Source organism: Anguilla anguilla, chromosome 4 (assembly GCF_013347855.1).
Source record: "Anguilla anguilla isolate fAngAng1 chromosome 4, fAngAng1.pri, whole genome shotgun sequence".
In the NCBI taxonomy this organism is placed as follows: Eukaryota; Metazoa; Chordata; class Actinopteri; order Anguilliformes; family Anguillidae; genus Anguilla; species Anguilla anguilla.
In genome coordinates this window covers 17,213,440-17,229,726 of record NC_049204.1, presented here as the reverse complement: position 1 = coordinate 17,229,726, position 16,287 = coordinate 17,213,440, and the positions used below count along the sequence as shown (strand labels likewise).

At 39.4% G+C, this 16,287-nt stretch overlaps 2 protein-coding genes across 3 annotated transcripts in view; one reads left to right on the top strand and one right to left on the bottom strand.

The window, feature by feature from the left end:
• Positions 1-1,225: 1,225 nt before the first annotated feature.
• klhl40b (kelch-like family member 40b) lies at positions 1,226-7,011 on the top strand. The gene is made up of 6 exons (XM_035414183.1): positions 1,226-2,498; positions 3,389-3,549; positions 4,030-4,137; positions 5,132-5,317; positions 5,669-5,815; positions 6,296-7,011. The coding sequence occupies exons 1-6, from the start codon at positions 1,356-1,358 to the stop codon at positions 6,405-6,407; spliced, it is 1,857 nt and encodes a 618-aa protein (XP_035270074.1). The 5' UTR covers positions 1,226-1,355; the 3' UTR covers positions 6,408-7,011.
• Positions 7,012-8,985: 1,974 nt separating this feature from the next.
• Positions 8,986-16,287, bottom strand: part of zbtb47b (zinc finger and BTB domain containing 47b) — a 48,685-nt gene continuing 41,383 nt past the window's right edge. For both annotated transcript variants that reach the window (XM_035414182.1, XM_035414181.1), the window contains one exon: positions 8,986-15,973. In XM_035414182.1, coding sequence (XP_035270073.1) covers positions 15,552-15,973 — 422 coding nt within the window. In that variant the 3' untranslated portion in view covers positions 8,986-15,551. The remainder of the gene's footprint in view (positions 15,974-16,287) is intronic.

Here is a 16,287-nt window from a genome sequence, read left to right as displayed (position 1 = left end):
AACCAACTTTTAGATTCTGCTCATCTTCATAAACAGCGGTACTTCATATTCAGCTAGATGGCTGACGTGACATTACTCAGCTCCACTTTTAGAGTATTCTGTTCTACTGGAAAAGCTTTACTCTGGAATGGGGAACAGCTGATGAATGTTTTTCCATGCGCAATGCTAGTAAGAGCTATATCTGTATGATTTACTATACAAAACGGCATCCAAATAATGTTACAGCATAGGGGGTTTTTTTCCATATAAATATTAGAAAATATAAACTACCATTATTTAATATGTTTAACATTTCTGGACAGAACTGTTACAAAGGTAAATTAATCTTGGTGTGGAAAGATGAAAGAAACATTATGTATAAATAATGTGCAGAGCAAGAAGTCATTTATAATTTTCATTCTGCCCAGTCAGACAGTGCCATTCTTTAGTTTAAATGCAATTTCATACATTGTTTCTACAGACAGATTTTATTGGCTACAGTAGCAAAGTACTTCTAGTTTTTTAAGATTTTTATAAGATACAGTAAGTAAATATGGGATACTTCATTTTATAACCAAAACCATTTCCATCCAGTTGATTAAAGCATGAACTCAACATTTGTATCCTCTCATCTTTCAAAAATTAAGCCAAATTACAGACAAACACTTGAAATGAATTTTAGGGAAAAAGGAGTCTTTGCTCATTGAGGGACATTTCTGAAATTACAATTCACACCCAACCATGTTTTCCAAACTGATTATTTCCACTCACAATTTTATGATGACGTGATGGCTCAACATGTCCTGATACACTTGGCTATGTACATTGATTTATACACAGAAAGGTAAGATCATATTATGTTTTGTCTATTTAACAAGTGGACCAGAAGATGCACACTCGATCTGAGGACAGTGCTGTAATATAGTGCTCACTCTTATGACTCAGGGCTCAGTAAGGGACCTTTTAATGAGTGATGATCTTATTGAAGAGGTTGCATTGATTCAGATCCCCACTAGGGGGTGCATTCCTTTTGGATGGTGGTCTCAGTGTGTGGAGCCATGAGCTCACAAGCTCCTTCCGTTTAGCCAGGAGACAGCTCGTCAGCTGTAGCCTGGGACAGACTACTGGGGATCACATTTCACGTGTACCCTGTGGATTCTTCAGCTTTGTGAGGGCCTAGTCTATAAATACACCTCCTGTTGGAGTTTGAAGGGTTGAAACAGCTGAGGAAGCCAGCAGTCCTGGATCAAGGGAGCTAGTTTCAGCCTGACAAAATCTATTTCTTCTTTCTGGGCTACGCTCTGAATGAGACAGCGCTGCTACACTACTACGCAGAGGTGACCGGAAAGCCCATCCATTTCTAGCTTCGCAAAAAGATGGCTACACCTATAGACCCCATGGAAGAGCCCCGGATGTACCAGCAGACGCTGCTGCAAGACGGGCTTTATGACCTCCTGGAGAGTGATACTTTCGTGGACTGTGTCCTCAAAATCAAAGACAAGGAGTTCCCCTGCCATCGACTGGTGCTGGCTGCCTGTAGCTCCTTCTTCAGGGCTATGTTCAAGTCAGATCGGGAGGAGTTCCAAAAGCGGGAGATCGTCCTAGAAGAAGTGGAGCCAGAAATCATGGAGCTCATCCTCAAATACATCTACACATCCAACATTGTTGTGACAGAGCAGAATGTGCAAGACATCTTCACAGTAGCCAACTTGTTACAGATCCCCTCAATCTTTACTGTCTGCGTCTCCTTCCTGCAGAAGAGGCTGAGCCTCAGCAATTGCGTGGCGATTTTCAGGCTGGGCCTAATGCTGAACTGCCCCCGGCTGGCCATCTCCGCCAGGGACTTCATCTGTAACCGCTTCCAGCTGATATTGCTGGACCAGGACTTCCTCGACATGAGCCCAAGCGAGCTAGCAGCAATCCTCGCTTCCGACACCCTCAACGTAGAGAACGAAGAGCTGGTCTATGAATCGCTTCTGAAGTGGGTCGCCCATGACAAGGATAACCGGCTCAAGGAACTTCCAGGCCTGCTGGAGTGTGTCCGCTTCCGCCTAGTCTCCGAGGAATATTTCGCAAACAAAGTGGAAAATCACAATTGGATACAGTCCAACCCGGAGATCACAGAGAAGTTACAGCTGGTAAAAGATGCTTTCAATGGAAAGCTTCCCGAAGTCAAGAAAACCACCAGTAAGAAGGCAGAGGGCAAAAAAACAGAAGATGATGGAGCAATGGGTGAGGAGGAAGAAGAGGAGGAAGAGAAGGAAGGCTTGCTTCCAGGAATCCTGAATGACAACCTGCGATTTGGAATGTTCCTCAGGGATCTCATATTCATGATCAGTGACACAGGGGCGGTGGCCTATGACCCCACAGCAAATGATTGTTACGTGGCGTCTTTGTCCACCCAGGTTCCCAAAAACCACTGCAGCCTGGTCACTAAGGAGAATCAGATCTTTGTAGCAGGGGGACTTTTCTACAATGAACAAAGCAAAGAGGAGCCTCTCAGCTCTTACTTTTTACAGGTAAGTTGTCATGTATTGTATTGTTTCACTGTTTGTTCAAAACGAAATATACATATTTTATGTGCTGATTTTCCTCTATTTTTAAAAGGGATACAAAGAGTAGTTTATGTCTAACAAGGCCTAAGATGCTCAAAAACCCTTTGAACACTCTTTGAATAATTTGAACACAAATAACATAGTGATAATTGCTTTAGCTGTACAAGCCATATTCACTTGGCAGTGCAATTTAAATGACAAATGACAGATGTTTTAAAATTAAAAGCTCATAAGAGGCTCAGTCAGCGTAAGGCACTTTCCACAAGTGCATACTGTGCCTTGTAGTGAACACAGCATATATTCAAGACCAGGCTATGTCATTAGACAAGTATGACCATGGGTGTGCTGTGGTGGGATGTAAATGGTATCGTCCCTCCAGGGGTTTGGTGTGTTTAGGTCAGCCTGGGCTCATTGGGTTACCGCTGCATTAGCTCCTCCCAACAATGTGACAGGTGCTCATGGCCTAGCAGTTTTTGTCAATGAGAAATAATCTTGTAGACCTGTGTACAATCCTGTAGACCAATAGTGTGAAAAATGGTCACAGGTTTGTGAGTAAGTGTATTGGAGAAGTACCTATGTTTCAGCTGCTTTTTGCAGTTGGCACTACTGTGAAAAGTGAGGGTGAAAAGGGGAATTATGTATTTATTAAAACTTCTAATGAGGATATATGAATATATGAGCACATATGAGATAGTTAGTTTGAATGGCATTGCATACCGATTCATATTTGACTGTTTGCCAGTGTTTAGCTGTATGTATACATTCCTTTAGCTTTGAACCCCAGCTAGTCTTGTTTTCAGACAGTCATTGTTTCCCCTGATGGAGTCAATTGACCTGGTCTTGTCCAACCACAGTTTGACCCCATTGGTTCAGACTGGCTGGGTATGCCTCCTCTTCCATCCACCCGGTGCCTCTTCGGGCTGGGAGAGGTAGCGAACTCCATTTTTGTTATCGGAGGCAAGGAGCTGAACGAAGAAGAGCGCATCCTGGACACTGTCATGGTCTATGACAGACAGTGAGTAACCGCTGAATGAGAAGCAGAACACAGGGTGCACTCACAGCTGCAGTGTGCAAATGAGATAACACACTTCAAAAATTAACTGCATTCGATTACTGTAGCGTTCTGGGACCATGCTTTCTCGTTGAGTGGGCACACACACACATACCTGGGCTGATTTGCCAACGCAATCCAGTGGTGTGTGATCACTCAACTAGTAGGGGTGGCCTCAGACCACGATATGTCTGGTGCATGCCATTCTGGTGAATATTAGATTAGAAATAATACATTGCCAATAAAAGTCAAGTATACGTGTCACAAGGTACATCAAGTGTAACAGAAAGAACTTGGTACCCCAACTCCCATCAGCCCCTTTGAAAAACTTCTTTTTCATACGTTTTTATTTGATTGGATTGCTTGCGTAATGATAATCTGGACTGTAATAAGACAGTTCAAGACTGTAATAAGTGTTCCATCTGTATCTCTCTTAACTTATAGGACCTTCAAATGGGAGGAGACAGATTCTCTTGGCTTTGCAGTTTACGGCCATGGAACTGTGTCTCATAATGGACTCATCTATGTAATTGGAGGAAAGGGTGAAAACAAGTAAGTCTCTCAAGTGGTCTGGCATTGTAATGTCTTTATAATAATTTCTGTGCTATTCAATCCACTTCATGTATAGTTCTATAGAGCCATGGTTTATTTGAACAATCCTTACAGAATAGCTTATGGATTATGCCAAGGAAATGTTGTACAAAGTGGTTACATAATGCATGATGGGTGGGCAATGGCTAGCTAGATAATAGAGATATCAGTAACAGATGCATTGGCTACAGAAAAAGAGGGGAGATGGATCTTTTGGGAAGAGGCGTGGTAATGCAGATCTGACACATGCAGATGGAGGCACAGCATGGTGGCTGCAGAAAATGGGGTGAAGTTCTCATTCAGCTTTTCAAATATAGACATTTAGAGCGTGGCCAATGAAAGCCCAGATCAAAAGGACCTCTCATGCATACATAATTCACATTTTGGCCAGTTCCAGGCATGAGGTATAAAATCACCATCCCACATGGTATTTGAAACATTGCCCCCTCAAACCAATATTCCCCACTTTGTGCTTTGTTTAATCATCTTTATGGAATTAAAAAAGAAACAGGGTTCCTGGATAAAGTATATTCTAGTACATAGTTAAGATACTTTAATTTGTGAGTAATTTGGCATGGCACTTCTCAGGGAAGGAGAGTTTCAGTCAAGAAGGTTTCCTCACCTCATTGCACAAGAGAGAAGTCTCTGGTGCCTGCAGCCTGCCAGGAGTCTGTCAGCTGTTAATGAATTATATCCATCCAATGTGCAGTTCAGCTGATGCACTGTGAAGGGAAAAGAAGAGGTGGTTGGTCGATGATAGCACCACAAACAGGCCTGGTCTATGCTCTCCCAAATTGACAGTGGCATTGCAGAAATGGAAGGGTCTTCGTACATGGTTGAGCACTCCAATTTGGGATGAGTAAAAATGGGTTCAAACCAAAGAAAATAACATTTCTTAAAACCTCATTTGTTTTTTCTAAAATGTTTACCAATGTTTGTCGTCTGTTCTGTGCAGAGATTGCATAAATACGACGTGTGTTTACGACCCAAAGACATTAGAGTGGAAGGACCTGGCCCCGTTAAAGATGGCCCGCTCTCTTTTCGGTGTGGCAGTCCACCAGGACAAGATCTATGTGGTCGCTGGAGTCACGGACGCAGGACTCACCAATACCGTGGAAGTCTATGACATCGCCAGCGACAAGTGAGCATCAGTATATAGAAAGTATGGTAACTGGCTGTGGAACATAGCCATGTGTAGAGTCACACATTATGTGTGAACATATGCAGATGTTTAAAATGTTTTTGTAACATCCAAATATATCTAATGTTTTAAATGTTCTCATTAAATGTCATTTTGAAGTCTTTGTGAAACTAACAATTACATCATGGAAGCAATATTCAAGCATTGGCCTCAAAATTATTTACATGGAATAAGACTGAGATCTACACATATTATCAGATAGTATTTTAATTTGTGTGGAACAACTTACCTGATACATTTAAACCTTCATGGATGCCCCTGTGTAAAGGACTGTGGTTGTATGCATTTTAGGTGGTCTGAGTTTCTGGAGTTCCCTCAAGAGCGAAGTTCCATCAGTCTGGTCTCCACAGCTGGTTCCCTATATGCCATTGGGGGATTCGCCATGATGCCCACTGAAAATGAAGAACTCATCCCCAAGGAGATGACTGACATCTGGAGGTGAGTCATGTCACTTTTGTCATGCCAGTCATGTGACATACACCCTTCCTGCTGGTGTCAGGGTTCGGTGACGTGTGTAGAATCCTGTGCAGTTACATGATCTATGTTCGTATAGATCTCCAAAATACAAACGCATCATATAGACAAACTGTGATGCCTTCTGTTTAAAAAATATAGCAGTTTCACATATTTTCTGATTAAAAATATATCAGTTTCATTTTCATCTTAATGCATAAAATGTTTACTGGAAGTGTGAACATGAGATTGGACCACAGTACGTGAATCTCACACCTGTGACACTTCAGAGCTACAAATGTTACCCGCAGGGATTATAGATAACGCTGGGTGTTTCTCATGGAAATATTGGCTGAAGACGCGGAGCAGTCACAACAAAGTTGTTGAAAATCAAGAAAAATATGTTACTTCTGCTAACACAGAAATAAAAAATGACAACTGTGCAATACAATGTATCCTCCACAGATATGATGAGGGGGAGCGGAAGTGGATCGGTATTCTAAGGGACATCCACTATGCATCAGGTGCCAGCGTCCTGGGTGTACGCCTCAATACCCTGCATCTTACCAAGATGTAACCATCACAGCACCCTAGAGGTGGAGAAGACCGCTTGCAAGTGACTGGTCGCTCTGTATTGCCATCAGAGCAGAAGAGCCTAGTTGACAACACCCTGAACTACAAATTCACAAAGGGTCAGCAGAGACTATGAACCAGTAACTTTACCATTTTTCTGACAGTTTAACTGCTACTGTACTATGGTATTACAGTATATTATTCTATGTAGTGGAGTTGGGCAGAACTGGAATAGAATTCCAGAGTTGTATGTGCTATCCAGAATGAATGTGTGACCGCATATAATTTTTAAGTTAGCAGTGAAAGCTGATGTTGATTGAAGATGGAATGTTCCAGACGAGTGTGATGAAAGAACCATCCAGCTCAGTAATATCAAAATCCTTTAGTTACAATAACCTTTGGCTTTCATCCCATAACAATGAGCTTTATTAAAAGGTTTGGTGTCACAGAAATAGAATGATAACTTACAGTTACGTTTTGCTTTAATACTTTGAAGGCTCATTTTTACTAAGCGGAAGAGTTTTATACACATCAAAAGAGTTTTACTCATCAAATTAGTTTTTTCATCATACAACCTGTTTGGAAGTGACCCCATGGTAGCATTTTTTTCATGGGTCCTGGATAATTACAGGCATATTTCCTTTTCCAATATCACCACCACAGAGGAAGCATAAAATGTGGAATACAGCATGTTCTAGGTAACACATGAACAGCAAACAGTTGTGCACAGCAGAAGGCTGATTGTGTTCACATACTGAGGGAACAGTATTTATAAAGGCAAGAGATCTCATCCCAGATTTTTCTAATGTTATGTAAAGACCGTTTCTATTTGTAAATTGTGTCTTCATTGGTAAAAATGATTTCAAACATTTATTTCTATATTATTTAAAATTACTTACATATTCTACTTTGACTATGGTCTATGAATACCCTTGATCTGTGAGACAAGATTTTAGCACAACCATTTTATTGCAATATATTAGACAGCCTGAATTAGTTCAAACAATGCAGATACATTAATGATTCAACAGAGGGAGCCAGAACTCAATCTTTTTCTCTTTGGATGGCATATTCTGGCAGACAACAAATCAAGAGATGTTTACAGCAGCCACGTTTAATTTTGCCATTAATAAACTAGACATTTTCCCCCAAGTGATCAAAAGAACAAACATGCTTGAGTTTGCATATTTATTATACCTGTGTGCCCATAAATGCAGAAGAAACATGTATAAATCAGCAAGCCTTCCTCTCTGTACAGTGCCTCAGACAAACACCTGTTGTTGTTTTTTTTTAATTGAAATTTTTATGAGGCAAACTGGTGACTTACTGCCCTGGAGAGTCAGCAGTACTGGTGTATTCAGACTCCAATGTTTGCTTCCCCTGTGAGGTAATCATTATAGTTTTGTTTGTGCAGTTGTTTCTGCAGTATAAAGGACCTTGACTAACTTTATAAAATACAGCAGGGCTTTTGATCGTCATTATAATTCCACAGTCATAGGAATAAGGACAGTCAAACAGTAATTACTTATTAAAGGTGTTCAAAGAAAGAATCTGAATTTTGATTAGAAGTATTTAAATAATTGACAAGAATATCTCAGGTCACACATGACTAAATATTCATAATATTATCTCTTCAAAATATCAATACCAGAATTACTTGAAACATCATGCAGTATGCATCCCTTACACAGACATATCCGCAATTGTCATTTTTAGCTTTTGTGACTGAGATTCTCTTAAATATTTTGTGACTGCCACTAATTCCTGGAGGGGACCACAAAATGTGATTTAAAAGCATTATTACATGCTGTCAAGAATATGCATTTCAGGTTTTTAAATGCAAGTACAAAGTTAACATCTCAAATCCCACAAGTGCAGCAGCCCTTTGTCCAAATTTATCCAGGCCTCTGCTACCGCTGCATTCTTTGCCAGCCCCTCAAGGAGTGCTGCTGGCTGGTACACGGCATACCAAGAGCAGTTAATTAGGGGGAGACACATCTGAAACCAGGGGGCAGCTGATGTACTGTGGGTCAGTCCTGGGAAAACAGACCCCTTTGTTGTCTCTTGTGAGGACTGTTGACTTTACACTTTATAACAGTGTTTACCAAACACGGAAGAACAACTTGCCAGCATTCCCATGTAAAGTACGCAATCGGAGGACTGAGATTGAGGGTTCTGGGGACATAGTGTACATTGTAGCTTTACTGCCGTTAACCGTGCAGTGGCATCCACAAGAGAAAAAAACATTGGGTAAGCTGCCCACACACTGGAAGTTCACAGGCACACGGTGAACCTACCGTTTCCAAACATTAAAAAAAAATGTATGAAAATACTATTCTTATGAAAAATAATGAATAACATAAAGAATTGTTCTTACAGGCACAGAGGAAAACATGTGGTTGGAGATTTTAGGAAAAAGGTCATTGACATGAAAGATAGGGGGTGTCCTGAAAATGACGTTTTATTGGGTTTTCTGTATAAAGCTGTGCTCTCAAAAAGTCAGAGAAGAAAGAACACAAGGGTTTAAATACCAGTAAAAACACATTTTCCCAGATGAGGAATAACCACAGGAGGCATTCCAGTTGGAATAATATATATATATCTATAGAATTTAATATGGAAATTATTGTTTTTTTTCCTCTTTCCTCTGTTACAGACAATATACACTAGCCAATACAATAAATGACATGGAATATAGACTAATAGTATTAGCACCTCTAGACACAATTGTCCTTGTATTATTTTTACATTTCTGTTTAGATAACCACAACAGCTACGGTCTACATGTAATCTATATACACTGGAGTAAACTAAGACATTGTGTTTACATAGTAAATTACTGAATCAGCATACAGAAAAAGATTGACACAGAATTGGCTTCCTAAATCTCTGGACTGGGAAGGAAGGGTGGTTAAATCAGAACCTAGCCAGGAAACCATTTGATCCTAGGAAAAAATACAGATTTGTTTGGGTTTTAGATTATTCAGTAGCACTGAAACCTATGCAATGAACGGATATTTCCATTTCCCAATTGGACACTGCAACACCGAAAAGACTATCCCACTGCCCTACAACTAATGCGCAGTAACCCATAACACTACCTCTTTGATTATTCTAACATTCATTTAATTTATGAGTTCCTCATTGACAGACTTGGTACTTGATTGACTTGTACATGAAAAAAGTAATTTGCAAATGAAACCAAACAAATGCAGTCCACAAATTCCTCATTCAAATAATTCCTTGGCTTACTAATCATATATATATATATATATATATGTATATTATATATATATATTCTCCTGTGTAGCCATGATTCTCTAATGCATAACCTTTTATGTACACACTCTCAGCTTTTCCATAGACCGACTCACAAACTGAGTCTACCTTTACATATACCCTTAGATTTGGTCTAGGTAAGAAGGCCACAAAAGTCTATCATCTGGGGAAACAATCCCACTAGCAGCAAAACCCATGGTAAGAATCCTACTTTCCTTTGGGGAAAAATACAAAAAACAAAAAACATCACAATGCACTAAACCAGGGGCCTGGAATCGAGGTCCTGGAGAGCGTGAGTGTAAACAGTTAACTCTCCTCACTTGGTCGCTTGGGTCTGAATCGGTTGCTGAATTCAAGGTGAAAGCAAAATCGAGCAGACCCTGCAGCTCTCCATGACACAGGATGCAGACACCTGCACTTAACAGTTCACACAGTAAAAAATGTTTGTTTTAGGCACCCATAGCTTATTCTAGCCAGCCAAATTTGTATCGAACAAATTGATCTTTAAGGAAGAAAGGAAACAATGTGTCTGTCAGCAAATCAGCAAGAGCAATAGTAATACTTCTGACTGTAGCCTTCATCATTTGGCCCTTGGCTATGAAACAGCACTCAAAAATATGATATCCAATCTGTATCCAATATCACGCAACATTTGTTTTTTTACTTTGACTTTAACAGTATTATACATGTACTGATTTCTTTTCAAACATCAAAACTGTCAGTGCTATACCTGACATCAACAAATTATCTCCAATTAACACCATCCATGTCTACAAAGTGCTTAAGAATAAGAAAAAGCTAGCTTTTGTTATGCCTTTAAAAATGATGTGCAACAAGCAAATGTCAAGTGCTTTTTTCCCTCAATAAAAACCTTAAACTTAACAGAACTGTTGAAATACCTCTGCCACTTGAATACAATGAGGGTATTTCATAATACCAATACTCAGGCAGGCTGCAGCTTAAGCAATAATTGGCCCACAACACACCACCGTACTTGCTCACTCCTCTCATAATCCCCCTGGCTGAAGGTGAGCCTTTTGAATTGACATACAGGAGATTACAACTTGAATACATTTTACTTAGACAACCTGTCTTTCAAATATGGAATATACATGTGTGGTGATAAGTGTTTTGACCATCTTATTTCAATGATTATTGACAGTGCATCTGACTGACAACAGTAATACTAAAATCCTTAAACATCTTTGCATTACCCTCAGTCTAGTATTGCCGCAGAGCATGATTAGCGTCTGAAGGCTTTTACCTGTACGCTCAATCACCGCAAGTCGAGTGTTTTACTAGAACCGTGACTGATCTTACTTGTTTTTGATTGGATAATCCAAACCATCTATAGGTGAATGATTGAAAATAACCTGTTAACCAGGTTACTTTGTCTTCTGTCTTGTTTTAATCCAAGATATCTGCAGTATAACAGAAGCCTTTGTACTAGAGTCCAGGAATAGCTCCAATGTTTTCCCCTCATTCTCAGCCTTCAGACATCTTAATCTGTGCTGCTCTGCTGCATGACATTGTGACAAATTGATTAACTGCACAGTGCTTCATAAATGATTACAGAGCAGTCTCAGCTAAGCAATGCTAATACTATTATTATTAGATACAGCATACACAATTAAAACTTCTAAACTCGTTGTAGGTTTTATATCTTCGATGAACATTTAGTGAAAGATATCATGGTTCTGTAAATCATTTGACCTAACTCTTTTCCTCTTTTCAACAAGGTGAGAACATCCAATGAGCAGACAATGTAGAGTATGAAAAGCTTTCGGGAATATCAATTGATTGCAAAAGTACATAGGCACCAACTTCTCGTTCTGTGACAATTTAAATAGCATTACCATTCGTAACTAGTATTTTACAACAGTCACCATCAAAACATGTAGCGTTGCCATTAGTCTTCAATCACTTAAGGCAAGACAAATAATGAAGCACCATCTACGAATGGTTCAAATTAGCCAACCGTTCTCTGAAAAATATGACCCTGGAGCATACGATTTTGCAATGATACCTTTGCTAAACTAAAGCCAGTCACCAATAAAAGAAATGTGATATCTTTCACATCGTTTTCCAATGTCAAAAAAATATACTGAGTGACTTTATACAAAATGTATGAAAAGTAGTGCTTAGGATCATTTCAGCATATCTCAAACTGGACTAAATGTGTCTGTATATGATTATTTACTTTAGCTTTAATTAACAGTGCCAGACTTGAAAGTTGACAATCCTAAATCCTTTACCATTTGATCGAGATTCAATGTTCTTCAACATATTCCAATAAAAGATAAAGAGCATGAATCAAAGCTTGGGTAAGGCCTCCCACAAAGGAGCAACAACTAATCCGCTTACTAAGAGTAATTTAATTTAAAGTTTATTCTTGTAGTTATAGTATTGTGGGCATTCTGAGCCTAAGTAGAATGTGTTCTTCCACAGACAGTTCATTACCATCACTAGTTGCAATGCCATGCAGTACAGTGACATTATGCTTTGCTTTAAGACTACAAGGCAGTAATGCCACTTCATGAGTTAAAGTGCAGCCACTCCCAAAAGAGTATTGTGGAGCCTATCAAACACTTATTCACCTTTTGATTGACATGTGCATCTGCCAATGGGACAGTAGATTCAACAAGTTTATAAAAAACACAGCTGCCAGTGCTCCGCTACGAGCCTATTCCAATGTGGACCATGCACTGCAGCCAATCAGGGAATGCAACACTTAAAGGTACAGGCCAATGTAAATACAAACAAGAATTAAAAAATAAAAAAGTACCTATAGTAAATCTTTTGGTTTCAATTCACAACCAGGTTACTGCTGCCTCAGCTTTGCGATTGTTATCACATTTTACAAACACAGTTGGGTTTCTTGTTATACAGTTACATCATTATTACTATTATAAGGTGCTTAAGCAATTTGAAAACTTACTAGAACATATTACAGCTTATTACAAATCTTCACAACTTTCCACATCTTTCATTAATACCTGCCAACACACAAAGTAAAACATTTTCATTCAAAGAGATTGTAAACAACAGATTATGATCTCATACGAAAGTGGGCTAGGAATAAACTTTGTATTAATTTTCATACGGTATTTCTATATCTATGACTGATACCAATACTGCAATACAGTTTGTTTTTGTCACATCCTCAAATAAGTAAGACTTTAAAGTATTCCAACAGTGACCTCTCATGAAACCTATAGTGATCCAGCTGCAGCAGATTAAAACAATTTTGATTTTTTTTTACATTATAAAAATGCATTTGAACAATAAAATTATGGTTATCACACAAGTGCACATCTAGCCAAAAGTAACAATGAGATTGCACTCTTCCCCCAACACTCAAAATATTTATAGTGCTTGACCTCAACATGGGAGATATAGAACAATGATACATTTCTCACAGCTTGAATGGTGTTTGTTTTCTGTAGAATACAGTGACCAGTATTATAAGACAGTCATACCCAAGTTCATATGGCCTTTCTCTGATGCCATGTTTTCTGCATTGCCATATTCAAGGGAATCAAACGTATATTAAGAACTTATGCTGCAGTTGATGAAGCCAGAAATATTTGAAAAAAAAAACAAATATACAAAACAAAAATTTGTTCCACAGGTCTGTTCCACTCCCCTGTAGTTCATGTAGTTAAATCTGGTTTTCTAATGTTGTCACTTTGGTTAACATTTGGAAGAAACAAGACAAATTACACACTACTCTAAAAGTCATGTTCAGGTAACCAATCAACTGCAATTCCTATCAGTCTTAGTTTGCCTGAAGGTCTTCAGAATATAATATATTCATAATACAGGTCACAACAATATCTTCCATTCAAAATATATATATTTTGCTCCGTTAGGAACTATGCTGGACCATACAAATCAAGTTATCTTGCTATTTCATCAGGGGTAGCAAAATTGTTGAATTATTTTGCTGCCTTTAAGTTTAAAACTTATAGTGAACAGTAAGGGCAGATTATCATCTTCCTCTGAAAAAGGGAATCTCTTTAAAAAGTGCAGGAATTTTGTTTATCTGACCTTTTGTTTAGTCAGAAACAAATGGGATACTGTTTCTTTCATACTCTATGGAAAAGATTCTCAGAAAATCTGTTCCTCATTCTGGATTCTCAAATAGCATCCTGACATATGATTGGGAATGTGGTTTGTGATATTCATTAATTAATTTAGTAATTTTTAATGTGAATTTTAATGTGAATTTAGTCCAGTTAAGATGGGATTTAATATGATCCAAAACTGTTAAAATGAGGAGAAGTGATAACTCGCCCTCCATATATTATGGATCCAGTGAATCTGAATGGCAAGGGAATGGCTTCAATACAAAACAAGGATATTCCATAGAGAGCCATTTAAGAGGGCAGAAAAAAACAAATCAGAAAGTGTCGTGTTACTACAAAACAGAGCAAAAACAACTAAACTGCTTAACATAAGCAAATAATCCAACCGGCTGGACATAAGTACACTCAATGCACTTTGTGTTAGCCCCTAAGCCTTGAGGCCCAAAGGGTTTGGTTGAATGATTGTAATAGTTATTGACCAGGAGGTCGTATGAATCTGTGTTCTTTAGATCTCTTACACCTTTTTTGCTAAATGGAACCTTGCATTTCCTCTCTCTTGGTTATCTGGGTGTTGCACAGTGTTCTCAACTTAACTTTTCAAAAGCCTTTAAAGCGGCATCACATGCCTAATATTACACAAGAACCTCACTAAAAAGAAAGATACAATTAGAGCACATCGTGAATATCACTAGGTGGGTCTGAAAGCTTCAGCAAATACACAAAAGGCTGTATAACAATGACCTAGCAAGTGAGCTTATGGATTTCGTTATTGCAATGCAATACAAATGTATTATAAGAAAAATTAGCATTTGGTTATCGCTGGATCATTTAAAAGAACCGAAGCAAAACAATAAAACACAAAAACAGAATGATGTTGCTACATTTCAGTGAACTAGAAAAATGAAAATAGACACCTTGTGTCCTATCACGGTTGCTAAGTTGTTCAGAAAACCACCATTAGCACTTGCTTGGGGAATCCCTGTGGCTCCACCAGCCACAAAGTTCAGAACATGCTTGGCCTTTCACTACGCCGCATAAACCCACTGTGGCCATTTCATGACTGCTATGCAATAGCATTCCCACAACCACACAAACCCCAATTATATTTCTCAGGGACATTAGGAGAAAGAGACGATGTTATAAAAGTTGGGAGTAGGCTTAAGTTCCCTGTGGACACTCTTGCACCTTAATGGACCTCACTCCAATAGTCCATGACAATTCTGTCCATGAGACTCACAAAGAATTCTCATGACGTTCCCCAGGAGGCACTGTATTTGTAATGATGCTCCAGTATTCAGAGAAGTGACCAACATGGTCAATCCCTTTTCCACAATTACTGTACAATAGGTGTAGTATGGAAGAGGCAAGCAGATAGTAACATACAAATTTGAAAGAGAGCGAACTGCTTTTGTTGCACTTTCCTGTAGATTATGGATATCCAGTCAAGAGATACAAAAACAAGGACAAAATATAAAATGTAAAAGGACTGCTATCATACCTTTTCCAGGCTTTTTATGCAGACAGAGGGAGTTAGCATTTCTAAAGGAAAACTATCCAAATATGCTTGGTATATGTCTTCATAATCCTCTGAAATATTGGCAAGTAGAATAAAAAGATAGCTATGTATGAGCAGTAGTTTCATACTGTGGGGCTATTCTCATGAGTGAAGTGAATGTCAACCCTCTGTGAGGATAGTGAGCGTCTTAGCTCCCCTGGAAAGGAACAGAGTGTCCAAATTTTGAGTCTGCAAAAAACAAACGATAAAAAGCAGACATTAATTATTAATTGTTGTTGGAGTTTATCCTTGCTGCTGGGAAAAGGGGAGGGGGAGGAGGAAGCTGGGGGGGTGGAGGAAGGCCTCCCATCGAGTGGAACAGGGGGAGAGTGAGGGCAGCGTGGTGGGAGTGGGCACTGGACATGCTCTCACCCAACGCTGCTGCACCCACCGCCGCCTGATTGGCTGTCGTGTCGCCGGCTGGGGAGGCGGGGTCGAGGCCCAGCGGGTTGACCTCTGGGATCATGGGGTTGCTGACCCGAAAGCACTTCTCCTTGTGGGCCTTGAGCATGTTGGAGAAGCGGAAGCGCTGGCCGCAGACGTCACACGGGTAGGGCTTCTCGCCCGTGTGGGTTCGGCGGTGGCGCTTCATGTTTGGCCGACTGGTGAAGCTCTTCCCACAGATTTCGCAAATGTATGGCTTCTCTCCTGCACGGCGGGGGAAGAGTAGTTTGAATAGTTTTTTGTTCTGTGCATTGTGACAACATTGTGGCAATACTGCTCTCATCTCCCAATTGTACATTGGACAGTATACACTTAAAGAAAAGTATGGTGACATGCAGAGAGATTGCTATGAATCTGTCTTGTAAATGTTTTGGCTTGGTAAGACTTTGTTTTTTAAAACATGCAAGCCAAAGACTAAAGTACAGCACATGATTAGCAAAACCATCAAAGTTAAGGACAAATTTTGACTGAATACAGTCCAGAATTTTACTTGCAGCTATTCTCAAAGAAAAGGGGCT

Bases quoted from the DNA above. Each gene is read 5' to 3' on its own strand.
- klhl40b (XM_035414183.1), top strand. From the start codon at position 1,356: ATGGCTACACCTATAGACCCCATGGAAGAGCCCCGGATGTACCAGCAG. The intron at 2,499-3,388 runs GTAAGTTGTCAT...GTCCAACCACAG, and splicing joins TCAGCTCTTACTTTTTACAG to TTTGACCCCATTGGTTCAGA. The intron at 5,816-6,295 runs GTGAGTCATGTC...TATCCTCCACAG, and splicing joins GAGATGACTGACATCTGGAG to ATATGATGAGGGGGAGCGGA.